Here is a 24,785-nt window from a genome sequence, read left to right on the forward strand (position 1 = left end):
CCCATGCACACGGTGCCAGATGATTTGTGTGGATCAAGCGAAAGGCGTTGTCACATCTGAACCGCTCGAAACACTGGCTCGGTTTCGAAAACATCAAGGACGGATTCTGTTTGGTGTTCACCTCATGTGCGATCAACCTGATATTGCGCAGAGTTCGAGTCTGGTCGAGTTGTGCGTAGATGATCCCGTGCTGTTGACAGTGTGATAAATTGTCGAGTAACAGAAAAAAAAATCACCATTTTGTTTTAAAAACACTTTTCTTTTTTTTTTTTAAAAGTGCCGCATACGAGTTCATTGAGCTGAAATCCAATGCAGGAGCTTGACTTTGGAGAAAGGGGCAATTTGCGAATGGAAAACGTGGGAAATGGGTGGCCTGGAGCGCTGTCATGGCGCAATGAAATGGTCTCTGAGAACACAATTGTTCTCTGGACACGTATACACTCGAGTCGAAGGTATATTTGAGATACGCACACAAACCCACCAAATTATAGCATAATTTACGACGGGCAATTGTTAAGAAAAGAACAATGCAAGCAAAACACCTTACATGACTCGATAGCAGCCATGTTTTTTTGGAGATTCGGAATTAATAATGTTGCGACCATGTGGCGAGGTATTCCGTCATACAAATCAACAAAGATGTTGGCAATAATATTTACACTGTGATTGCAAAGTACCGGCGCGCGGTGAGGGGTGTGTCAGCGTTTGGTCAAGGCAGGAGTGGATGGTTTGGAGTTGGTATTTTGGGTTTTCCCTTGTTATATTTTAGTCAGTTCGTTCGTTTCCCCCCCCCCCGCTCTCCTTTATGTTTCAAGTCGGCGTCCGTACTTGTCATCCTCGTCTATGCCATTGTTGTGCTGTTGTGTTTCTCAGTCTTCTTGATGTTAGTCTTTGTTCGTTGTTGTTGTGGCGACGCTTTTGTTTGTTTTCTTTGTTTGCGTCGCTGCCGCACTTTTCGTGCGTTTGACACCGCCTGGAGTCTGCACTCTGCGTTTGAGTGATGATTTGTGCAAGCACAACCAATAGACTGACTGAAAGAACCGCGTTGTTCCGATAGATCGAAAGTCAATGATGCTGTTGTACTAGAGTATGAGCGCGAGACAGCGCCAGTTGTACGACAAAGTCAAGAAAGCGCGTGAATGGTTCGGGTAGGAAAAAGCCGAAAGAAAGTGTGACGACATGTGTACTGATGAAATGGAGGATAGACAGGAGTACAAGCATATTGACGATGCCGACGCACAAGCGATTGCTGAAGGACTCAAAGGCAACCCGAACGTGGAGAAACTCAAGTGAGTCATCTTGCTTCGAGTGTGGAACGTGAGTGGGTGGCTTCGGCAGAGGACAGCAAGAGTGGCTCACTATTGGAGGGGACGGACAGTCTGGGCTGGAATCAAATTGGTGATGCTGGAGCGCGGGCGATTGCTGAGACGCTCAAACTCAATATGACGGTAACTGAACTGCGGTAGGTCGTCTATCTCCCTATGGCTAGTGCATGTGAGTGGGTGATATCAACAGAGAACATTTAGAGTGCTCAGTGGTGAATGGGACGGACAAGTCTGACTAAGAATCAGATTGGTGATGCTGGAGCGCGGGCGATTGCTGAGACACTCAGAGTGAACACGACAGTGACCGACCTTGGGTAAGGCAATTCGCTTCGATTGATGCGTGTGAGTGGGTGATGTCAGCAGAGGACATTTAGAGTGCTCACTGATGTGACGGACAGCCTATGGAAGAATCAGATTGGCGATGCTGGTGCCCATGCACTTTCTGCGGCACTCAAAGTGAACAAGACGTTGATCAAGATCGAGTAAGGGGTGTCACTTTCACTCAACAGGAGGCATTTAGAGTGCTCATTGATGGAGGGGATGTACAGTCTGAATGGGAATCAGGTTGGCGATGCTGGAGCACAGGCGATTGCTGAAATGCTCAGAGTCAACACAACAGTCACTCGCCTCAGGTAAGTCATCTCACTTTGATGTGAGTCGATGATCCAGCAGAGGTGCCCAGAGTGCTTACTAACGACTGAGCAGTTTGTACAATAATAAGCTTGGCGATGCTGGAGCGACGACGATTGCTGAGATGCTCCAAGTAAACAAAATACTGACTTCGCTCGGGTAAGGCATCTCACTTTAACTGATGTTTGTGAATGAGTGATGTCAGGAGATGGTCTTCAGAGTGCTTACTGATGGAAGGGAATGAACAGCCTGGACTACAATCAGATTGGCGATGCTGGAGCGAACGCAGTTGCAGAAGCACTCAAAGTGAACACGTCCTTGCAAGCGCTCGAGTGAGTCACATCACATTTGCTGGCGCTTGTCAGTGGGAATATTGTCAGCAAAAGGCTCATCGATGGAGCAATTTGACAGTTTGGGCAAGATTGGCAACGCCGCAGCGCAGACAATGGCTGAAGTACTCCAAATGAACACGACGCTGACTCATCTCAGGTAAGGCATATCACAGTTTCTGATGCATGTGATTGGGTAGCAGAGGGCACTCAAAGTGCTCATGGAATGGAACGGACCGACAGTCTGGGTCTAATTGGCGACGCAGAAGCACAGGCCATTGCTGAGGCACTCAAAGTGAACACGACCTTGACTGGTCTCAGGTAATCCAATTCACTTTGACTGATGCATACGAGTGACTGATTCAGCAAATGGCATTCAAATGCTCACTGATGGAGAGGAATGGACAGTCTGTGTTGCAATCAGATTGGTGACGCTGGAGCGAAGACGATTGCTGACGCACTCAAGGTGAACACGACATTGTCACGTCTCTGGTATGTCATCTCTCCAACGATGCTTGTGTATGTGCGATCCAGCAAAACGAATTCAGGGTGCTCACGAATGGAGAGAATTCACAGGCTCAAGCAGAATCAGATCGGCAATGCTGGAGCGCAGGCAATCGCTGAAGCACTCAAGGTCAACACGAGGCTGACACATCTTGGGTAAAGCATCTCACTTTACAGATGCTTGTGAGTGGATGATTCAGCAGGGGGCATTTCAATGCTTACTGATGGATGTACAGTCTGAGTGAGAATGAGATTGGCAATGCGGGAGCGCAGGCGATTGCTGAGGCACTCAAGGTGAACTCGACGCTGACTCGGCTCTTGTAAGGCAGCTATCCCTCATAGTTCCACTTGAGCTAACTGATGGATGGAACGCACAGTTTGGAAAACAATCAGATTGGCGATGCTGGAGCCCAGGCGGTTGCCGAAGCGTTCAAGATGAACCCGAAGCTGGTGGATATTTGGTATGGGTATCATGCGCTTTGACTTTGAGCCAGGGTGAGCATACATCCTGCTCACTCACTCGCATTGCTCAACAGTCTAGCCCGAAATTGCATTAGCAATGCTTGTTCTCAAGCAATCAGAAAATGCACAGACACCGGCAAAACGGGGCCTACGTAAGCTAAGTTGTCCTTGCGAAACGAAGCCATTGAAGCTCACGCGAGCTGCTTCCAACCAATGAAGTGTGCCTTCCGATTGCTCATTTACGGTGCTTGTTCGTTGCACAGCATTTCCGAGCAGGTTAACCCTCTTGCACTCTCCTTACTTCCACGCTTCGCAACCGCTGACGACCTTCTGTTAGGATCCCGGACTGGACAGGGAAGGGTACTCAGGCGTTGGCGCAAGACAGGACAGGGAATTGGGGATTTGGGGGATTTAATAAAGACAAGACAAGAAAGGATCCAAATCGAATCAGGTTGATCAAACTTTGACGACTGACGGACAAACATATTTGTCATCATCAAATCAGAAAATCAGGCAAGACAAATCAGAGCAAGACAGAAGAAAATCAGGAAGAAAGACAAGAGTGAGAAAACATGCAAGAAATCATTCAAAGTGGCAGGTTGCATCCAGAAACCTGACAGATCCCCGCACAAAGGATCGCGTCGTCCCTGACGCGCTCAGGAATGGAGAAGCCGGGCAGCGGGCTTGGGCTTGCGAGGAAACTTGCGATGGAAATCGCGGACGAGGACCAGGAGGTTGGACGACTGGGACAAGGGTTCCCAAGTTGTGTCGGAAGGGCTGAATCCTTCCCAGCGGCACAGATAAAAGAAATCTTCACCGCGACGCTCGACATCGAGAATGTCGGAAACTCTGTAAAGGATTTCGCCATCAACGATCTCAGAGTAGGGGAACGGCTGAGGGCGAGAGGAGCCAGAGCTGGAACGGAACTGTTTCAGAAGTGAAACGTGGAAGGTCGGATGGATCTTGAGGTCAGAGGGCAGAGACAGAGTGAAGGCAACATCGTTGACCTTGGAAGCAATGGGAAAGGGACCGATCCACTTGGGGTGGAGCTTGTTGAGAGAGCGGATGTTGGAAGTGCTGAGGAGAACTTGATCGCCAACTTGAAAATCCGGGGGAGGGATGCGATGCTTGTTCGCATGCTTGGTGTAAGCAGAAACAGCAGACTTGAGGTGGTCACGGACATTGGCTTGCACATCGGAAATGTGCGCGAGGAGACTGGTCGCATCAGGAGAAGGGGTCAAAGCGGGAGAAAAATCGAAACGCGGGTTGAAACCAAAGTTCGCATGGAAGGGCGAAACACCGGTAGAAGACTGGGCAGAAGAGTTGTAGGCAAACTCGGCGAGATGAAGGAGATCGGACCAGTTGTCCTGGCCAGCAGAGATGAAGCAGCGAAGGTACTGCTCAAGGATGCGGTTGATGGCCTCGGTCTGGCCGTCGGACTGGGGATGGTAGGCCGTGGACAGGTTGATCTTGGTGTTGAGGCTTGTGAAGAGATGATTCCAGAGGTGAGAAACAAAAACACTGCCACGATCACTCACAATATCGTCAGGGAGACCGTGGTAAAGGAAGACGCGGCGGATCAGGAGATCGGCGGTGCCAAGAGCGTTGATTCTCGTGGTACAGGGCATGAAGTGGGCCATCTTGGTCAGGCGGTCGACGACGACGCAGATTGCATCAAAGGAGTTGGAAGGAGGAAGCTGGGTGATGAAATCCATGGAGATGGATTTCCAGGGGTGCTCGGCAATGGGGAGAGGCTTGAGGAGACCATAAGGCTTGTGAGAGGAAGTTTTGCTGCGGATACAGGTCTCGCACGATTCGACATAGTGCTGGATCGTATCGTGCATCTTGGGCCAGTAGTAGTCACGCTGGACTAACTCGATGGTCTTGCGGATGCCAAAGTGACCGGCAGCATAGCTGTCGTGGCGGGACTCGAGGACAAGAGAACGGAGATCGGCTGTACAAGGCCGACTTGAAGTAAAGGAGATCATCCTTTGTGGTGAACTTGGGGAAGCGGGAAGGGTCTTCAGCGATCTCGAGTGCGAGAATGTCGGTCGCTAAAGCTTGGCGGACGCGGGACAGGAAGTCGTCGGACATGACGGCAATGAGGAGTTTCTCGGGAAACATGGTGGTCGGAGTCTTGACCTTGGGGTCACCCACCCCCGTCGAAGAGGAACGAGAGAGAGCGTCAGGAAGAGTATGGAGGGTACCAGCGCGGTGGTAGACGAGGAAGAAGAAATCGGCGAGCACTTGGGCCCAACGGGTCTGGCGCGGGTTGAGGAGACGAGCGGTAGACCAGAACTCGATGTTTTTGTGATCGGTAATCACCTTGACAGGAACCTTGGCGCCGAGGAGGTAGTGCCGGAAGACCTTGAAGGACTCGACAATGGGACAGAGCTCTTTATCGTAGATGTTCCACGCAAGTTCAGAGCCAGTGAATTTGCGGGAATGGAAAGCAACGGGATGCGCAACGCCGGTGTCATCGAGCTGGGACAGAATGGCACCGAGAGCAAAATCGCTGGCATCGGTCTCGAGGATGAAAGGCTTGGAGGGGTCAGGATAGGCAAGGACGGGCGCGGAGGTGAAAGAATGCTTGAGGAAGGCAAAAGCAGAGTCGCATTCGGGTGTCCACTTGAAAGGGACATCCTTGCCGAGGAGCTTGGTGATAGGAGTAATCACACCGGAAAAGTTCTTGATGAAACGGCGGTAGTAGTTGGCAAAGCCGAGGAATTTCTGGACGGCGTGGACAGTTTCGGGCACCGGCCAGTTGAGGACTGCAGAAAGCTTGGCAGGATCCATCTTGACGCCATCCTTGGAAACGATGTAGCCAAGGAAGAGCACCGAGTCGGAGTGGAAGACAGATTTTTCCAGCTTGACGTAGTGCTGGTTGTCGCGCAGAATTGTAAAAACACGGCGGACGAGAGGGACGTGGTTCTCGAGAGTGTCGGAGTGGATGAGGATGTCATCGAGGTAGAAAACAACACCGATAATACCTTGGAGAAGAGAAGCGATGAATCTCTGGAAGCAGGCACCAGAGTTAATGTGGCCGAAAGGTGCCACCAGGAATTCGAAGAGGCCAAGTTGACAGCGGAAGGCGGTCTTGTACTCATCACCCTCCTTGACACGGAGTAGATGATAAGCAGAGCGAAGGTCGACCTTGGTGAAGATCTTGGAGCAAGAGGGGCGAGAGCGACTTGGACCAAGTTGGTCGATGAGCTCGGAGATGAGAGGAAGCGGGTAGCTGTTCGGAATGCCTACTTACTTGCATGCATTACCTTGTATTGTTTGTCATGTCTCCCATACTGGGAATGGTTCATTCGTCAATATACCTTTATTCATGAACATTGCCTGACAATCGACGTACCTTTGCACTGACTCTGACAGCTGCCAGCCGACCAGGATTGAATGGCAACGGCGCGGGTAAACGGCGATCGCAAGACATTGATGAAGGGCAGGACGAGGCCGGGCTGGGTGATTTGGCAAATGCAGAGGAAAGTGACTCGGACGAATTCGATGGTGCTGTTGTTTCCCGTCAGGCGAAATCGAAAAGTCGCCGGCGCACCGGAGCTGGTGCCAGTTCTGAAGCTGCTGCTGTTGCTGCCGCTGCTACTACCACGACTACTACTTCTACAAAAGGACCTGTGCAATATGCTCGCCTCGATCCCACCAACAATTCAAAATCCGGGTTGCTTCTGGCGCTCCAAGCGCAAGCCGCCGCTGCTGCCGCCGCCACCGCACTCAAAGCCTCTGGCGTGTTGGGTGACGCACGACCTCCCGCAAACGCCGAAGTAGCGGCCCAATTGCTGCTCCAGGCTCAGGACACCGCCCAAGCAACGCGTCCGCAAGCACTAGAGCAAGCCGCGACACAGTTCACGGCCATGGTCGAGGAGTTCAACGCTCAGGTGGATGCGCTGCAGCAGGACAATGTCGTTACGACCACCTCCATCAAACGGCCTCGGTCGCAAAAGCCAGGCCCGCGCTGTTACACCCGAGAGGGAGGAATACTATCACCCAAAAAAGTTTTTTACATCGCGTTTTTTTTCCACTCCTCACCCCGCCCTGCGACCGTTTTGACCACAAATCTCCCTTTTCCCTCTCTAATGCATGTATATATGTACCTTCTATGTGTTTAGAGTGAGAGGAGCGGAGGGGTGATGACTGGTACGACGGGGGAAGGAGAAAGGATGCAAAAAGGGACAAAACGCGATCGTCCAAAAAAGGGACTTTTTGGCGTTCTTTTTTCAACTTTCACAAACACAACACCATACGGACGCATGAGCCCCACCAAACCATTTCAATACTTGGTATAACCACCATGGGCATCCAAAACTGCTTTGATGCGGCGCGGCATGGATGAAATGAGCGAGGTGCAGACCTCGACGGTGAGGACCTTGTGGTAGACCTCTTGGAAGCGCTCCCAGAGCATATCTTGGTTTGTGATCTCCTGCTGCTTGTACACAGCGTTCTTGACCATGTTCCACGCATGCTCGATGGGGTTGAGGTCGGGGGAGTTCGCAGGCCACTCCAAGAGGGTGAGGTTCTGGTTTTTGAACCATTTCATCACGTCCTTCCGCTTGTGACAGGGCGCGTTGTCCTGCATGAAAATCAGGTTTGGGTCGTTTCCCCAAGCGGCCAGACTGTCTTTCAACTCCTCATTCAGAACGGAGAGGTAGACGTCGCCGTTCATGCGGTCGCCGAGCTCGGAGAAGAAGGAGATGCCGCAACGCGAAATCGCTCCCCACACATTGATGTGCCCTCCTCCGAACTTGACAGTGCCCTGGACCGACCTGTCGTCGAGCGGTGCACCCCACACACGCCACACACGGCCAGAGTTGTTGTTCCTGTACAGGTAGAGAGCGGTCTCGTCGGAAAAAACGACGTTCAACCAGTCCTCTACGGTCCAATTGGCGTGAGCGCGGGCGAAAGCCAGTCGGGCGTTTTTATGGCGCTGCAGCAGCCTCGCCTTTTTGACCTTCGCCGCACAAAAGAGACCCTCCCGCCGCAGCACGTTCCTGATCGTCTCTGCAGTGACATCACAGAGCCTTCATTTGCGCATGGTGGCGGCGACTTCGGTAGCTGTGTGCGAATCTCCGGTCTTAATCTGCTGCACGATGTTTACGGCGGCAGTCGAAGAAACCTTGGTCGGACGTCCAGATCGCGGCGAATCCTGCGTCCCGCCCCTCGCCGAGTAGCGTACATGGATTGCACGCACTGTGTGCCAAAGGAGACCGAGTTGGTCGGCGATCTGGCGGTAGGAGAGGCCGGCTTTGTGCAGCTCCAACACGTTCGACCGAATGACCTCCCTACTCGGCTTGATGACAGTGGGCTTCGGCGGCGATGGTGGGGATACATTGCCGCGTGTGACTCGCTTCACGGACGAAGACGGCGGGGACGAGGCACTAGTAGAACGAGCCATGGGGGCGTCGAACTGTAGAAATGAGAGAAAAAGGCGGGAAAAATTCAATCCAAAGCGCGCGCTTTTTTCGATGTTTTCCCGCATCCACGCGGTCCCCACACGCACACTTCTCTTCCCGTCCCCGCTCCTCATCATTTTCCGATGTAGGGTACACCGACGCACACCCCACATGTGAAATAGGGCGAACTAACCGTCGTCACACGGAGATGGAGACTGAATTAACCAAAACAAATCGCGATGTAAAAAACTTTTTTGGGTGATAGTAGGTAGATACGAAGTATATTGAGCACTGAGCTAACAGATATGGGTTGGGGTGTGACACTCGCCCCCACAAGAAGAGACATACTCTTCTGAAAGAACAATACAAAACAAACCATATCAAACACGATTCCATGCACTGTGCACGAAAATACGAAAGCGACAATGGACTCGACAAACGAAATCCAAAACGAACAACAGGAAATGGGAGCGACTCAGACAACCAAGTGCACTCAAACAGGAGAAAAAAAGGAATCGGTACCAGAGGAAGAGAAAAGTACCAAAAACCAAAACGAAGGAAAGACCAGAAACGCAAACACGGAAGTAGCAAGAACAGGACCTTGCACCAAGAAAAGAAAAAAGTTTCAAGGCTTCTTGACAGCACGAGACGGACCAACGCGCGGAGCGGCAGCAGCCGGAGCAGTGCGGGCGGCTGTGAATTCCGTGTCCGAGTCCTCGTCGAACTGCTGCTTGCGGCGACCCTTGCCCTTATGCTGGGGCTTGTTGGCCTGCTTCTTCTTGAACTTGTTCAACAACCGTGTGCAGTTGGTCAGGTTACTGGCTGGCTGCCAGGACGGCTGAGGGTAATGCAAGTACTTGACCAGGTAGAGGTCGGCCTCACCGTTGTAGTCGAGAATGTCCTCGACCTCAACTTGCATTTCCACGTTGCCTTCGGCATCCTTGACGGCAATCCGATTCGGGACGAACGGAGTCCGACCCTCAATCGAGCTAGGCACAGCCAGAGTCAGACGACTGACATGTACCGTGTCATGCATGCCGCTCAAAATGGGCGGAAGCTGCAGCTTGAAGTTAACCCCGTTGTCACGACACTCGAGAACTTCGAAGGGGCCGGCTTTGACAACGTCCAGCTTGTCGCTCGGGCGGTCTGACGGCAAGCCAACGCCCGTTGGGGTCTTCCTGCGAAGGTCGACCTGGTCACCGACCTTGATGACCGGGGGCTCACTGCGATGCTTGTCGGCCTCAATCTTCATGGCTTCGACGCGCTTGGCGTTGAACTCGGTGGCCTTGGCTTGCAGGTGCTGAATCCGCTTGATGTAGTCATCCACCGTGGTAACGCCCGCTGGCACTAAGTTGGCCGCGATGGCCTGAGTGCTTGCGTGGTAGCCATGGCTGAGGTAAAACGGGGAGACACCGAGACTGCTGTGCTCGCTGTTGTTGTAGGCAAGCTCGCAGAATGGCAAGAGCTCGACCCAGTTGTCTTGCTCATTGCTGAGGTAGTGTCGCAGGTACGTGATGATGTGCTGATTCACACGCTCGCACACGCCATTCGTGGCGGGGTGGAAGGTGGTGGTGTGCTTCGCTTTGATGCCACACGCAGCCATCACTTGCTCAAACAGCTTGGAGGTGAACTGGGCACCCCGGTCGCTGGTGATGCTGGCAGGCACGCCGTGGAACCTCACGACACGATCGATAAAGAGGAACAACAGTGTTTCGACCTCTAGATCTTTGCATGCCAGGAAGTGCGCCAGGCGAGTGAAGCGATCAATGACCACGAGCACGTACTTCGCCTCCCCCGACTGCGGGAGAGGACCCAGGAAGTCCATGTGAATATCCATCCACGGGCCCGAGGGGCGGCCGAGAGGCTTCAACAGGCCAGCTAGCTTGGTACGTGATGCCTTATTCTGCGCGCAGCGCTGGCAGGAATTGACGGCTTTCACGACAAACTCGCGGAGCATGGGAAAGGTGAAGAAACGCCGAATGAGCGTTTCCGTGCGATCAGCGCCGCTGTGCCCGGCCATGAGGTGGTCGTGGAAAGCCTCAAAGACTTTGATCTGCTGTGACGCAGGCACCACGACCCTGTCCTGAGCGTCTCTCACGAGGCCGCTCACGAGGCGCTGACCTGGCGCGAGCTCCATGGGAGCCGCAGAGGTCGCCTCCTTGATGGCACGAAGCAGCTCAGGGAGATCGGCGCGCACGACCTGTAGCGCTTCTGCTTGCTCTTCCAGGTCGGCCCGCGCCAACTCGATGGATGACGCCACGAGCAGCGACGGGTCCAACAGACGCACCATGCGGTTGACCGGATCAAAAGAGGAGCGGGAGACGGCATCAGTCAAGACCTGCAGCGAGCCCGAGCGGTGCACGATCTCAATGTTGTACATGGCGAGCATGCCCGCGACGCGGATCAGACGAGGTGACAGATTCCGAGCCGTAGTGAAGTAGGATAAAGCCTTGTGGTCGCTCAGCACCGTGGTGCGGAAGCTGCTGGAAAGCACAAAGAAGTGGAAGCGCTTAAGCGAGGCGGTGACGGCCAGAAGCTCAAGGTCGTGTGCAGAGTAATTCTGCTCCGAGGCGGTGAGCTTGCGGCTGAAGTACTCGTCCGGCAACAGCTTGACCACGCCTTTCTCGTTCGTGTGCTCCTGCATCAATACGCCAGCCACAGCGCGGCTAGAAGCGTCACACTCGATGAAAAACTTCTTGTCCCAGTCCACGGGCTTGAGGAGCTCCGGCGCGGCGAATGCTTCGCGGAGAGCCTCGAAGGCGGCGATGCCCTCCTCGTGCCACACCAGCGGCCCTTTGCAGTCCTTGCGGACCATGTCAGACAGCGGGGCGGCCAAATGGGAGAAGCCCTTGATGTGGTCACTGTTGTACGCGGCGGCACCGAGGAAGCGCTGCATGGCCTTGACCGTGTCGGGACGCCTCCACTCCGCGATGGCGCGAGTCTTGGAGAACTGCGGAAAGATACCATCCTTGCCGACGACGTGGCCGAGGTACTCGACACTGGACACCATGAACTTGCACTTCTTGGCCGAGAGGGGCAGCCTGGCGTTCTTGAGGATGTCCAGAACGATGCGCAAATGGTCCATGTGCTCGTCGAAGCTGCCCGAGAAGATGAGCACATCATCCATATAAACTCGGACAAACTTGACGCCGCGGAACAACTCGTCGATGTAGCGTTGCCACTCCATTGGCGCGTTGACCAGACCGAACGGCATGCGGCGAAAGGCGAAGGAGCCATCCTTGCAGATGAATGAGGTTAGCAGCTGGCAATCCTCCGCCACCTCGAGCCTGTGGAAGGCGGCGTCGATGTCGAGCGCCGTGTAGAACTCGTGGCCTGCGGCGTCCTGGAGGTGGTCCTGCACACGCGGCATCGGGTGCACAACACGAACAGTGATATTGTTGAGACCACGATAGTCAAAGACTGCTCTGTCCTTGCCACTCTGTGACGTGACGATCATTGCTGCAGCGGCTGTCCGCGGCTTCGAGCGGTCGATCACACCGGCGGCCAAAAGCTTGTCGATGTGCGCGTTCAGGTTGTCGTCCTCCACGGTAGAGCGGCGGCGCACTGCTGCAACGGGAGGCAACCGAGAGCCGGGCAGCAGGTCGATGCGCACCTTGACGCCTTTGACGGGTTGGTCGAACAAGGGGTCGTCCGCGCAAAGCAGGACGACGTGATCGGGAAAGTGCTGCTGTAGAAAGTCACGCGCTGCTGCTGCAGCGTCCGAGGCCGAGGCCGTGGCGGTGGCGGTCGCGGTCGCGGTCGCTGTGGCGCTGGCGGCGTCCAGAACTGGCGTGGAGCGGCGCGACAGGAACCTCAGAGAGCCGTCGTGCAACCATTCGTAGCAGAGCGCGTGGCGACTCATGAAGTCTGCCCCAAGTACCAGGTCGTGATGCGAGCCATCAACGATGCGGGCGCGGATGTCATAGCGAACGCCTTGAAGGACGATCTCCATGACTGGCGTCTCATGGCTGATGGTTTTAGCCGACTTGTCGAAACCGACGAGCGTGGCGGGAGCACACGGCACGCGGCTCAGACCGCAGGAGGCTGCTAGGGCCTCGCTGATGAGAGTGACTTCAGCACCGGTGTCGTACAACGCCATGACCTCACGGGCGACGTGGTTGCCCCTCTGGTCAGCGCAATGCAGCGTGGCTGGAACCTTGAAGCTGTGCTGTGCGCCACCGGAGGCGACCGCCAGCACTTGCAGGGTCTCGACGGACTGCTCGCCCTCCTGAACGCTGTTGGCGGCGAGGGTCGCAGCGTTGCTGCGCGCGTTGCCCGAGTTGCCGCCGGTGTTGCCACGAGCGACAGTTGAACTGCCGCTGGCCGCTGACGAGGAGGCAGCGGGCTGCAGGCGGGGCGACGGACAATCAGCGGAGATGTGACCAAGCCCTCGGCAATTGCGGCAAATGATACCCACAGCGCCTGAAGGGGCAGTCTTGGCAATGACGCCCACAGCGCCTGACGGAGCAGCCTTGGCAGCGACGCCGACAGCGCCTGAAGGGGCCGCCTTGGCTTTGCCCGAGCGCTTGGTCCCGCCCTGGGGATCGGCATCGAGGGGTGCGTCAGGCGCGACTGCCAACATTTCGCGCAAGCGCGTCGCGATGGCGGCCTGATCTTGTGCCGTGGTGATGCATTTGTCCAGCGCGCTGAGGACCGAGCCGGTCTCGAGATTCCTGAGGGCCGCCAAGATCTCCCGCAGCTTGACGGGAACACACCCCACTAAACAGGTGACAACAGTATTCGAGACGACGCGGTCGTTCGCCTCGGACACCAGCTGGACGGCCCGAGCCAGCCGTTCCGGCAAGGTCTTCAGCAGCGCGATGTTGTGCGCTTGGGCTAAGAGGTGCAACAGCGGACTGCCCAGCTCCTCCGAGGCGAGCTTGATGAGCGCCTTTGGGTCGTCGAGCGGATCGGGATCGTCTGGCGCCTTGGCGGCTACCTGCTCCATGATCTTCTTAGTGAAGCGTTCGCCGAACCTCAGCAGCAGCAGCTTGGAGAAACGGCGCTTGGTGGCCAGGTCTGGCTCATGCAGTTCCGCTTGGCGCCAGACCCCAAGGAGCGCGGAGCACGCGTCGTACAACGGGCCGATCGAGCTCATGTCGATTTTCCCGATGCTGTCGACCTGGCGCGAGAGATTATCAAAGACATTTTGCATCCTAGTCGACTCGGCCTGCGCTTGCAACATCAGGCGGAAGGCCGCCATGACCTCGCCCGAAGAGGGAGCGGCCAGGGCGGCGGCGCTGAGGGCAGCTGCATCGGCTACCGGCGCAGGAGAGGCAGTCGCAACGGCTGGCGCTGCAACGGCTGGCGCTGCACCGGCTACCGGCGCAGGAGAGGCAGTCGCAACGGCTGGCGGCGCAGGGGGAGCAGCGGTTGAGGAACTCGAAGTGCCGCTCGCGGCGGACGAGGTACCCGCGCCAGTGGCATCCGTAGTTGCGTCGGCGGCCACAGCGGTGGCGCTGCGAGTGTTGGGCGCTGATCCTGCTGATGCTGTGCTGGGCACCGATGCCGGCATTGACGATACAAAACAGAAAGGAGAGTGGAGCTCATCCTTCCATTTCCGGAACCGATAACAAATAACAGAACAAAACGTGCTCTGCTTGCGCCTCATTGATTGGCGGAGGCTTATCGCGGAGCTGCGCCTGAGGTAAAGCCCGCGGCACACCTTCGACCACAAACACTCCAACCTCCAATCGGCGTCTTCGGGTTCCAGTGCAAGGAGTTCCGGACTCAGTACGCTTCCGCAAGCCGATGCTCCACCCACCAATCAGTATCTGGCAGGTTTCGCGGTACGGCAGCGGGAGCGGGGAAAATTCCGGAACGGCACGCCTCGATCGACCAACGCTCCGCCCGCCAAATCCGGAGAAGGGCGAGCTTCGCGCTCCAAGCAGCCTGTCCAGTACAGGCCCTTGACTTGGTCACGCATCGAGGGTGGAGGCGACAGTAGGCCACTGCGAGCCGATCGCGGTCAATAGACTGCGACGGCTGGCTCAAAGGGTGAAACCGCATCCGCAGAGTTGGCTAAACCGCAGTGTCGTGCCTAATGCCGATAAGGCTGGATCGCGCGACAACCAATCAGCGCCAGGCGAGCTTGTGGCCCGCGTAGCGTCGAAGGCGTGGGCATCCGAGCCAGAGAAATGCTGCACCCCCACCGACGGGCTGGACCGCGCAGCGACCGGTCAGCGCTTAGGCGAGCGTGAGCCCACCTGAAAAACGCCACTGGTGCCGGCAGTCGGGGCCACAGTGGGTGGAGGCAGAGCGAGTGGAGAGGAACTCACCCAAACGAGTGGAGAACAAACTAGCATCCCGCTGGCGGCCAGCATCCCGCTGACCAGCCGGCTCTCCGGCCAGCTCTTGTGCGTTACTAATAATACAGCGGAACGAAAATCCCAAGGGTTTTACAGTATTAAAGGCGAAGGGACTTGGTTGCAAAAGAGTGTCCACAACGCAGCAACCGCCTAGCACGTTCCAACGCAGCGTCATCCCCGCAGCCGCTCGTCCGATGACTCACACACGTTGCCTTCTGTCCGCCGCAACGTAACACCTCGCGACCCGTCGCGAGCGCCTGAGCTCACGAGCATCTCAATTGCACCACCAGTGCATGCCCGATTGCGCCAAACGAATGGCGCGAGAGCCCCTGCCAGCACTGGTCTTTTGTGCCTGGCCACCGTCACTGCACTTTGCGACGGTCTTACTGACCTTCACGTCTCCCATAGGCCGCACCCAGCAGCCAAGGGTGGCACGTCGATGCTTCTGGCCCTGTCGCACGACTCGTACAAGGGCCAGACAGAATCTCAAATGCACTTGCGCCATTCCCCCTAGCGCTCACACACGTTCCGGCTCGCCCACAACGGAGCGCCCCAGCATCCCGCCGGGGGGCCAGCATCCCGCTGGCCCGCCGACCGATCCCCCACCTGGTCGGAGTGAGAGTATCCGTACTTTTCTCGCCGACTCATCTGGGCTATCCACAACCAAACAGAAAGCGCAGCCTCTTGTAACGACAAAAACAGTTGAGGCTCAATATAATGTTACACCCGAGAGGGAGGAATAGGTAGATACGAAGTATATTGAGCACTGAGCTAACAGATATGGGTTGGGGTGTGACACGCGCTAAATCTTCGAGCTCACGTAGCCGCGCTGGGCGACGGCGAGGGAGTAGCAGCCGACGACGCCACAACAGTAGCAGCGAGGATGAGGAAGACGACGACAACAACAACGCGTTTGACGAGTCAGATGACGATGCCATCCCTTCCGACGATGAAGAGCCCGACAGCGCCGAGCAACAGCAGCAGCAGCAGCAGCAGCAGCAGCAGCAACAGCAACAACAACAACAACCTGCTACATCGCGAGCACTAACTTCCCAGCTCAATCCGCCATCGTCGATTCAAGCATCGGATTGCCCAACAACCGTTCCAGCACCACTGCTTCATCACAGCCTCCTGCTACAATCTCCATGGAGTCGCTGTATTTGCGAGCGTTTCACGTGCAGCAGCAACAACAACAGCAGCAACAACAGCAGCAACAACAACAACAACAACCGCCAGCAGAGGATGCAGCTGGCTCTGCGGCTTCTGCAATTTCTGCGATTCGTCTGAGGAATATGCGTCGGCTGCCACCGAATGCCGCGACGCTCTCCATGTACCATCGCCTGGTCACATCGATTGGTGATTCGCGTGGTGACGGCGATGCGCCAGCTCCTCCACCTCTCTCGCAGGCAACCATCGCTTCACCCGCCTTCCAGCAGCTTGCAAACCGATTTAACAGCGCCTTCGTGTGGCCGTCTTTACTAGCACAGTTAAGTCCTGCGGACGCGGACGCCAGCACTTCTGCGCACTCCGCCTTTTCTGCTCCCCAAATGCGCAATCCGGATGTGCCAGTCGTATCCATGCTTGTCGAGGCGGCGAGTGACTCTAGCGAGCAAAGCTGATGCAAACAACAAGATGGGCTTTTGTGGAACTATCGATTGCTTGTAAAATTCAAACTTAATAATAACGAAACACACAAACACGCACAGAAACAACACAAAACAACAAAACATGTGAAATCAACACCAAAACGGAACAACCCGGCTCCGTTCGCATTCATTAAGGGAGAGCCTCGTTGTTGTTGGCTCCTTCCTCCGTAGTGGACGGAGGCAGCAGTGGCGCCTCCTCGGCCGACGCGACTTCAGATGCAACAGGGCTGCGAGACTCGGGCAACTCGGAGGAAGGCGGCTCAGCTGGTTGGGATTCCACCCCAACTTCTGCAACAGTGTCGGCTGCCGCGTCAGTGGGAGCAACAACAACGTCCGCAGCAGGAGTGGCAGCGTCGACAGGAGCGACGACAGTGCCATCCTCGCCAGCGTCGGCGGGCACAGGTTGCTGGCTGAGCTCTGATGAAGAATGAAGAGTTTGATCCGGCTCACTCGGTTCCGCCACTAGCAGAAGCGGCGAGACTTCCGTGCTGGTAGTTGGAAGAGCAAACTCGGGGTGTTGATCGGCCACAACTGCATCCTCCTCTGTCGACATTGGAGCGACGACGTGACATCGGCTCGTCGGGGACGTCACTTGCCACAGCCGTCTCGCCCGCTGGCGCGTCGACTTCCTTGTCGATTTCCGTCGTTGTAGGTTCGACATGAGGCTCGAAGCTCGGCGGAATGGTTGGCGTATCGTCCTCAGGTGGGTGGTGCTGGCTGAGGTCCGATGCAATGTCGAGAGGTGCCGAAGGTTCGGGCAGAGGAGTTGGCTGATTCGGGATCGATGCTGGATCAACAAAGGATGGAGTTTGCTCTGGCGCCTCGATGTGCTCGTCCGTTTGCATCATGGACGTCGTCTCTGCTGTCGGAACAGTGGGAGCCTCCAATTGAGCAGGGTAGGTTTCAGAATCTTCCACTTGCATGGCATCGGTGTCGGCAGTGTGGCAGGCAGGAGACGCGGCGGCGGTGGGCTCCTTATGAGTGTCTTTGAAAGCAACTGGAGTTTCATGCAGCACCGCAGACGCTTCTTCGAGTACTGCAGGTGCTTCATAAGCAGCTGGCGCATCGTCCGAAACTGCGGGAACTTCCAATGGTGGTTCCTCCACGGCCATTGGTGCTGCCTCAACAGCCACAGATGCTTCTTCCGCCACCACTGGTGGTGGTGGTGGTGGAGTTTCAGCACGCAAGGGCAGGCCCGAGTCCTCGTGAGACACGGCGGCTTCGTCGATCAAAGGCAGCGTTGGCTCGTTCAGAGAAGGGGATGTTGCTTCTACGAGGCTCGAATCGATACGATCCAGGGCTGGGACGACGGCGGCACGTTGCTGGGACTCTTCGACGCCAGCCATAGGAGAGGCATGTTGCTGCTCTTCATCAGAATGCGCCAGCTCGTTGGAATCAGCAAAGCCTGCTGCAGGAGGAGCTGCATCAACATTGCTGCCCTCATCTACTTGGGTCACAGTTTCGATCACGGGCTCAGTTGCAGCTCCGACGGCGTGGTGAACGTCGAGAGAGTCGCCCACCTCCGCAGCATGATCACTCATGAAGCCCACATGTTGGCTGTCCGCCTCGTTGGCAACTGCAGTCGCGTTTGGCACACTACCAATTTCGTCCACTGACGACTGTGAAAACCGCCGCTCAGGAGTAGACGACAGCAGCTGGTCCAGATCCATTTGCTGACGGTAGGTGTGGAAAAAGTTTCTGACTTGGGTGGCCGTCTTGGTCTGCACTACCTGCGCAACGGCACTCCAATCGCCGCCATGCTGCTTGAGGCCTTCGATCAGCCGCTCGCGCTCGACACGAGTCCAGTATGTGACTAGTTGCTTTGTGCCATCGGGAAGGGCCGTGGTGACAGACGGGATGGAATGGGCGGGAATGACGCCGTCGAAGGGCAGCGCGCCTGCAGCAGCTTCGATAAAGTCGCCCTCGCCTTGAATGTCGACGTCGTCTTCAGGGGATGCGGTTGATGCTTGTCCCAGCCCAATCATCGAATCAAGTTTGAGCTTTTTGCGGAAGGCGTTGTAAAAGTCGCGACACTGCCCGTCGCTTCGCGTGCCGACGTGTTGCGAGACCATGCGCCAGTTCTTGCCATGCAGCCGCATCGCGTCCAGAGCAATCTCCATCTCGCCATCCGTCCACGAGTAGGCGTCTCCCGGATTGTAGCCGCCGAGGGCCGGGACAACGTTGCCATTGGCGCTCGCAGCATCCAGGGCAACAGAAGAGCTGCTGCGACAGTGTGCTTCGAGCCGTCACCCATCTGAGAGGCGTTCAGGCTGAGCTCTTCGTTCAGCTTAGCGTAGGCGGGGTCGTTGACGTCGATCATCTCGAGACCGGACTTGGCCGGCAGCGCGGCGCCCGTCTTGGCGAGGGGGTTGCCGCCACGCCATGCTCCCATGCCTGAGGCGACCGTGGGGCCACCTTGGGGGTGGGCATGTGTGGGGGAATGCTCGTCTCGAGTGGACGAGGAGGCTTGTTGGTCGGACATTGGACTTCGACGATTCGAAAGGAAGGAGGAAAGCAAGGGAGAAAATGCAAAGAGGGAAATACTATCCCGATCATTAAATTTCGACCCCCCCTCTTTTTTTCACTTTTTCGCCCTCCCTGGGACCTGTGTTGCTTTCCGTCTCGCCCGCGGAATGTTCATTCATGGTACGGTGTACCGAACGTCTGATGAACACCGGGAGCGGGGGTTGTGAGTCATATCAGAGCAGCAGCGAGCAAAATAAAAAATATAAGGAAACTCAAAAAATTCACTTTTCCCGCCCAAATTTTGGTTTGGGTTCAGTCTTTTTGTGCGCATGACTCGCACACGCAGTCAGTCCACGTCCCGCGTGGCTCCCAGACAGCCCCCGGTATGGCTGCGTCCAACTTCACCAAAAAGACCGCTGCCCGTGCTGGACAAGATGCCCAGGGAGGTCATCCGCGGTCAAGTGCTCGCGTTGCGAAATGCTGGCCTCTCCTACAACAAGATCGCCACCCAGCTTCACCTCCCACGTTCTACAGTGATCAGCATCACCCAACGTTTCTCGGGAAGGGCGACGACGAGCGACAGCCCCCGCCCCGGTCGCCCCAGCAAGCTCAAGTCATTTCACCGCATCAACATTGTAGCACAGATCCTCCTCGATGAGTCCGACACCGCACCCGAAGTGGCCGCCACTATGCGCACATTGTCCAAAGTTCGTGTCTCTCCATGCACGATAAGAAGGGTGCTGCATGGTGCAGGACTTGTCAACGGAGCGAAGGTCAAAAAAGCCCTCTTGAAAGAGACACACAAAGAGCGACGCTTGGCCTTTGCACTCGCTCATCAGCATTGGACCGTCGATGACTGGCTGAGGGTCGTCTTCTCTGACGAGACTGCTCTCTATCTCTGCAAGAACAACAACTGTGGACCGGTTGGCGAAACGTTGACCGATCGATGCGTGCAGGGCACGGTCAAGTTCGGCGGTGGCCATATCAATGTTTGGGGCGCCATCTCTCGTTTCGGAATTTCGCTTTTCTGCGAGGTCGGCGACGTCATGAACGGCGACACCTACCTCTCAGTTTTGGAGAGCGAGTTGCTAGCAAGCATTCGCGTGTGGAACAACAAAAACGAGATGATTTTCATGCATGACAATACCCCTTGTCACAAAAGAAAAGATGTGGCCAAGTGGTTCGAAACCAATCAGATCACCGTCCTGGACTGGCCTGCGAACTCTCCCGACCTCAACCCCATCGAAAATGCGTGGAACATGGTCAAGAACAAGATCTACCAGGAGAGGGAGATCAAGAGCAAGGCCGCGTTGTGGGAACGCTTCCAAGCGGTCTACGAAGAAGTGCTCACGCCAGAGGTCTGCCGCGATCTCATTTCATCGATGCCGCGCCGCATTCAAGCTGTGATAGATGCCAATGGTGGTTATACCAAGTACTGAAGTGGAGCGGAGGCGCTGCGACACGTTGTTTGTGTGCCATGTAATGCTTTGTGAAAATTGGGCAAAAAATCCGCTCTTTTTCTGTTTTGTTTAGTTTTCATTTTTGTCTGTTCTCGCTTCGAATCTTAACTCCCAGCCCGCTGCTTCACTTCTAAAATGTGTCTGGTACACCGTACCATGAATGAACATTCCGCGGGCGAGACGGAAAGCAACACAGGTCCCAGGGAGGGCGAAAAAGTGAAAAAAAGAGGGGGGGTCGAAATTTAATGATCGGGATAGTATTAAAAAGAGGACTGCCGCAGCAAGTCCACTGGTCAAGTCGGCATCGGTGTTGCCGACGTCGCGTCCTGGGTCCACACCGGTGGGCCCTTCATACTCTTCTCCGCGGGAAGGACCGGGAGAGTAGAGTGTCAGGACCCGCAGGCTCTGCGGTCCCAGCTGGGTCGCTCTTTGCTAAGAAGACTCGGCGTTGATGTCTTTGTATTGTTTGCATGCATTTGGAATTGCAGTTCAGTCTGCAAAGTGAAATAAAACACACTTTTCTACAACAGCATTGCCTGGCTAACCCTACCAAGGTCTCACTTGATGTTAAACATATCCGACATAAAGATACTCAAATACGTCATCGCTGGGAGGCTCGCTGGGTTGAACTTGAACCTCCCAGCCCTCGCGCATTTGTCGGATGACAGGATGACTCGCTGGCCAGATTGTCATAAGTCGAATGGTCGAATCGACGAAAGTCGGTTTCGCAGCACATTCCACAGCGGAAAAATTTTTTACCGGAATCCGACCGGAATCCGCACCGGAAAAATTAGAATTCCGCGGAATCTCTCTTTTGCCCCGGATTTCGACCGGATTTCGACATGCTTGTCCGACATGGTTTGGCGACGTTTGATTGGTAATGACTTTTTCTTGTCTAAAATATTAATAAAAATATTTTTAATATTTTATTTTATTTTTTTGCGTTGCTACATTTGGACGAAAATACAAAAATCTCAGATCGCCCCCGCCTGCACCTCCTGATGCTTTTACCCGGGTGGACGGCTTGCCTGACAACACGCTGGCCACGCGTTTGGCCACGCGGTTGGGCACGCGGTTGGGCACGCTGTTGGACTCGAGCACTCGGTGGGCGGATCGGAACTTCGCTTCGCTCCTCCGTGCTGACTCGTGCCTGTTCAACCAGGAATCACACATTAGTCACTGTTCTTTCTCGTGCACTACAGCTGACGGGCGGGAACTTACACGTTTTCTAGGACGGCTGCTGTTGTCGATGCTGGCGCTGTTGTCGATGCTGCTGTTGTCGATGCTGCTGTTGTCGATGCTGCTGTTGTCGATGCTGCTGTTGTCGATGCTGCTGTTGTCGATGCTGCTGTTGTCGATGCTGGCGCTGTTGTCGATGCTGCTGTTGTCGATGCTGCTGGTTTCGATGCTGCTGTTTACTATGCTGCTGTCGTCGATCCCGATATCATTGTAGTCTCCACTTAGATCAGTGTGGCTATTGATGTCTAGGAGGGGCCGTGACACTTGTGGTCTGGCATTCAGTAGTACTGCAAAGCCAGCAGTTTTTTGTATCCCGCGCGCCGATTCATACACCTATCAAAAAAGCATCATCGCATAAGTACAAAAAAAATCGTCTTTTTGGCGCCAACTTTCGTCTTTTTGGCGCGAACTTTTCGAAAAAAAACATTTTCCCGCCATTTTACTCCCTCTCTGTTCCAAAGTTTGGTGTTTTCCCCGCTCTCTCGTGCTTCTGCAGTTCCTTCGCGACTCACCCTGCATCCAACTGGTGGATTCGACCGAGGCCGATGCTTTCCGCGCATCCGCACGGTCGCCATCGATCTGCAGGGAGCAGAACGACCAGAGATCTCTTCGTTCTTTTTTTTTTCTTTTTTCTTTTGTCTTTTTTTCTTTTTCTTTTTTTTCCCTCTTTCCCTCTGTCCTGCCCTCCTCCTGACATCTGCAGAGCTTGCTTGTAGTGGCGTTTGCACAAACAGAGAGTGGCAAAGCTCAAAAACAGGCAAGCATCGCAAGTCGCCCGGCGCTCTGCGGTGTTCGCCTTCTTCTACGTTTTTCTTTCCCCAGGAAACACTAATGAGCACATTGTTACCGTCGGCCATTGCGATCTACACTCGATGCCACAAAAAAAAATAAATAAAAATAAAAAGACTGAATGAGTCGAGCTTGGACGAAAAGATAAAAATAAAAATTAAAACAAAAATAAAAATAATCAAAAAATTAAAAAAAATACAAAAATTAAAAAAAAAAGGAAAGAAAACCACCCAGGTTCGAACCTGGTCCTGAAAACCAGCAAAAAGTGCCGAGACGACTTGCTAGCAAGCAGCTCGACGTCAATCATGGGCGAAATGGGTTTCGATCGTAGGCTTCAAACTTAGGATTACCATCTGGCTCCAATCGTACCTATTTTAACAATAATATGTTCATCTAAATGCCGCAATACTATAAGACGAGAAAAGGCGCACGAAACGATGTGGCAAGACGCATAAATGGTGCCGACAAGCTCGACTGCTTCGTTTCATCGTTGTTTTTGCCGCTGCATTGTCCCCGCCCGCCCCGCCTCCTGGATAGAGTAATGTTGTTTTGAATGCTCGTTGTAACGGTGTATCGTGATGTCGTGGATCGGGCGTAGTTTCGGTGTTGGTCAAGGAAGAGTGGTTGCGACAAACAAGCGTTCTTTCAACACACCATTTCAACTCCACTGTTCGGATTATCCCATCATCAAGCCGAGAGAACCCGGTTATTTCACTCATGCATTACACACGTTAGCACTACACCCCAAATATTATGTCAGGACCCGCAGGCTCTAGGCCTTCGAAAGCGAAATTCAAGTCGGCCCAAGAAGCAGCCAACAATGAAAGCTTGTTTATTGGCGCACACTGCTCGCTCGGTGTGACCTTTGACTTTGTTTCCATTGTAAAAATATATTTACAAGGGATCTGAACCAGGCAACGACTAACTACCGCGGATTTGCCAGTGATACGATCAAGGAAAGTGACCGATTTGCGCTCACTCATTTTTTTTATGTCTCAAGCTTGGCGTTCCTTTGAGCGGTGCATCTGCAGCCAGTGCGGAGACGACTTTCACAAAGATCCATGTACTTCGGTACACGTATGGATGACAGATGAAGCGAGAAGTCGCCATCGCCAGAGCAATCAGCCGAACACGGGAGTCTGCCCATGTAATTACTGCACCGTGTCGGCCATCTAGCAGTTCGCTTTTGGCAACGGCCCTTTCAAGCAAGTTAACCGGTCAACTTTCTACAACCACACCAAAACACGTCCATATGCAACCGTCGCTTCTGTCCTCGTGGAATTCCCCGCGATGCAACAGCGCTTCGAGGCGCACTTTGGAGTGGGGCAAACTGTTCCCATGGAGGTAGATCCTGCTCTCTCGGGTCCGCGACCGCTCGTATCCGAGCCAGCTGCCATGGAAGTGGATGACTACGGTGATGACTCTGGCGACATTTCTCGAGACTCAATGGTAAGGGTTGCCGCGAAGCTCGCAACGAGCGGTGCGAGCACAAACAGTCATCACTCATCCTTCTGTTCTTCTGTTCTTAGGATGTCGAACGCGACAATGACAATGATTACGAAACGGAAGACGAAGCTAACGAAGCTGACGTTACTGAGAACGATGCCACGAACAACGCCACGAGCGAGCCGACTGCACCACCGGCAGCGCCCGAACCCGAACCACAACCGACAAGCCCTAACGATCGCCTGGCTGCTGCATACCGGCTTCTTATCCAGTCTCTGCATAGCATCAAAGATAAAGTCACAAAAGTTGTCTTCATCAACATAAACGCCTGGAATCCATCAACTGGCCTTCCTTTGTTATGCGGAAGCCTCGACAGTGCACTGTCTACCACAAGTCGTACAATGCCGAGGAGATGCTCAACTTCGTCCTGGTTTGCGGCAAGCACATCTTTCTGGGATTGGTGACCAAGAGCGTGCAAAACATCTGGTGGCCATGTCCAAGGTGGTTCAGGTCGACAACGACTCGATTGCCTCGCTCGCGAAACTGTCAAACGAGACCATCAAGAGCGTTACTGCAATCTTTAGGACTTGTAATGTGCCCATTACTACCCACCATCTGTCCCATCTGGCCTGGGCTTGCCAGCAACACGGCCCGCCTGCACATGTATCGACATTTCCGTTCGAGCGCGCAATCAACCGCTACGGCCGCCTCATCCGTCCTGGTCCACATGATGACATTGTTCCAAGACTGGTAGCCAGAATAGTCAAGCA

General features: G+C 54.7%; 8 protein-coding genes across 8 annotated transcripts in view; 5 read left to right on the top strand and 3 right to left on the bottom strand.

Moving 5' to 3' along the window:
• CAOG_05598 (molybdenum cofactor sulfurase) overlaps window positions 1–237 on the top strand; it is a 3,551-nt gene extending 3,314 nt beyond the window's left edge. The window contains exon 4 of the mRNA XM_004346221.2: window positions 1–237. This exon is cut by the window's left edge and continues 465 nt beyond it. Coding sequence (XP_004346271.1) covers window positions 1–205 — 205 coding nt within the window. The 3' untranslated portion in view covers window positions 206–237.
• A 957-nt stretch (window positions 238–1,194) lies between these two features.
• CAOG_05599 (hypothetical protein) lies at window positions 1,195–3,271 on the top strand (the record flags this gene model as incomplete). Its single annotated transcript, XM_004346222.1, has 13 exons — window positions 1,195–1,289; window positions 1,379–1,462; window positions 1,556–1,639; window positions 1,724–1,807; window positions 1,874–1,957; window positions 2,031–2,114; window positions 2,204–2,287; window positions 2,367–2,444; window positions 2,528–2,605; window positions 2,693–2,776; window positions 2,861–2,944; window positions 3,025–3,108; window positions 3,166–3,271. 13 exons carry the CDS (start codon window positions 1,195–1,197, stop codon window positions 3,269–3,271), a joined length of 1,113 nt encoding a protein of 370 aa, XP_004346272.1.
• A 635-nt stretch (window positions 3,272–3,906) lies between these two features.
• CAOG_08903 (hypothetical protein) lies at window positions 3,907–6,515 on the bottom strand (the record flags this gene model as incomplete). Its single annotated transcript, XM_011272263.1, has 3 exons — window positions 3,907–5,164; window positions 5,211–6,415; window positions 6,510–6,515. The coding sequence occupies 3 exons, from the start codon at window positions 6,513–6,515 to the stop codon at window positions 3,907–3,909; spliced, it is 2,469 nt and encodes an 822-aa protein (XP_011270565.1).
• Window positions 6,516–7,541: 1,026 nt separating this feature from the next.
• CAOG_08904 (hypothetical protein) lies at window positions 7,542–8,663 on the bottom strand (the record flags this gene model as incomplete). Its single annotated transcript, XM_011272264.1, has 2 exons — window positions 7,542–8,219; window positions 8,367–8,663. The coding sequence occupies 2 exons, from the start codon at window positions 8,661–8,663 to the stop codon at window positions 7,542–7,544; spliced, it is 975 nt and encodes a 324-aa protein (XP_011270566.1).
• A 5,749-nt stretch (window positions 8,664–14,412) lies between these two features.
• On the top strand, window positions 14,413–15,483 carry CAOG_05600 (hypothetical protein; the record flags this gene model as incomplete). The annotated part of the gene is made up of 4 exons (XM_004346223.1): window positions 14,413–14,560; window positions 14,741–14,857; window positions 14,954–15,017; window positions 15,153–15,483. 4 exons carry the CDS (start codon window positions 14,413–14,415, stop codon window positions 15,481–15,483), a joined length of 660 nt encoding a protein of 219 aa, XP_004346273.1.
• Window positions 15,484–15,749: 266 nt separating this feature from the next.
• Window positions 15,750–16,588, top strand: CAOG_05601 (hypothetical protein; the record flags this gene model as incomplete). The annotated part of the gene is made up of 2 exons (XM_004346224.1): window positions 15,750–16,039; window positions 16,078–16,588. 2 exons carry the CDS (start codon window positions 15,750–15,752, stop codon window positions 16,586–16,588), a joined length of 801 nt encoding a protein of 266 aa, XP_004346274.1.
• A 157-nt stretch (window positions 16,589–16,745) lies between these two features.
• On the bottom strand, window positions 16,746–19,097 carry CAOG_05602 (hypothetical protein; the record flags this gene model as incomplete). The annotated part of the gene is made up of 3 exons (XM_004346225.1): window positions 16,746–17,158; window positions 17,208–18,838; window positions 18,949–19,097. 3 exons carry the CDS (start codon window positions 19,095–19,097, stop codon window positions 16,746–16,748), a joined length of 2,193 nt encoding a protein of 730 aa, XP_004346275.1.
• Window positions 19,098–19,515: 418 nt separating this feature from the next.
• On the top strand, window positions 19,516–20,520 carry CAOG_08905 (hypothetical protein; the record flags this gene model as incomplete). Its single annotated transcript, XM_011272265.1, has 2 exons — window positions 19,516–19,788; window positions 19,921–20,520. 2 exons carry the CDS (start codon window positions 19,516–19,518, stop codon window positions 20,518–20,520), a joined length of 873 nt encoding a protein of 290 aa, XP_011270567.1.
• Window positions 20,521–24,785: the final 4,265 nt, after the last annotated feature.

Source organism: Capsaspora owczarzaki, assembly GCF_000151315.2.
Source record: "Capsaspora owczarzaki ATCC 30864 unplaced genomic scaffold supercont2.9, whole genome shotgun sequence".
NCBI classification, from domain to species: Eukaryota; class Filasterea; order Ministeriida; family Capsasporidae; genus Capsaspora; species Capsaspora owczarzaki.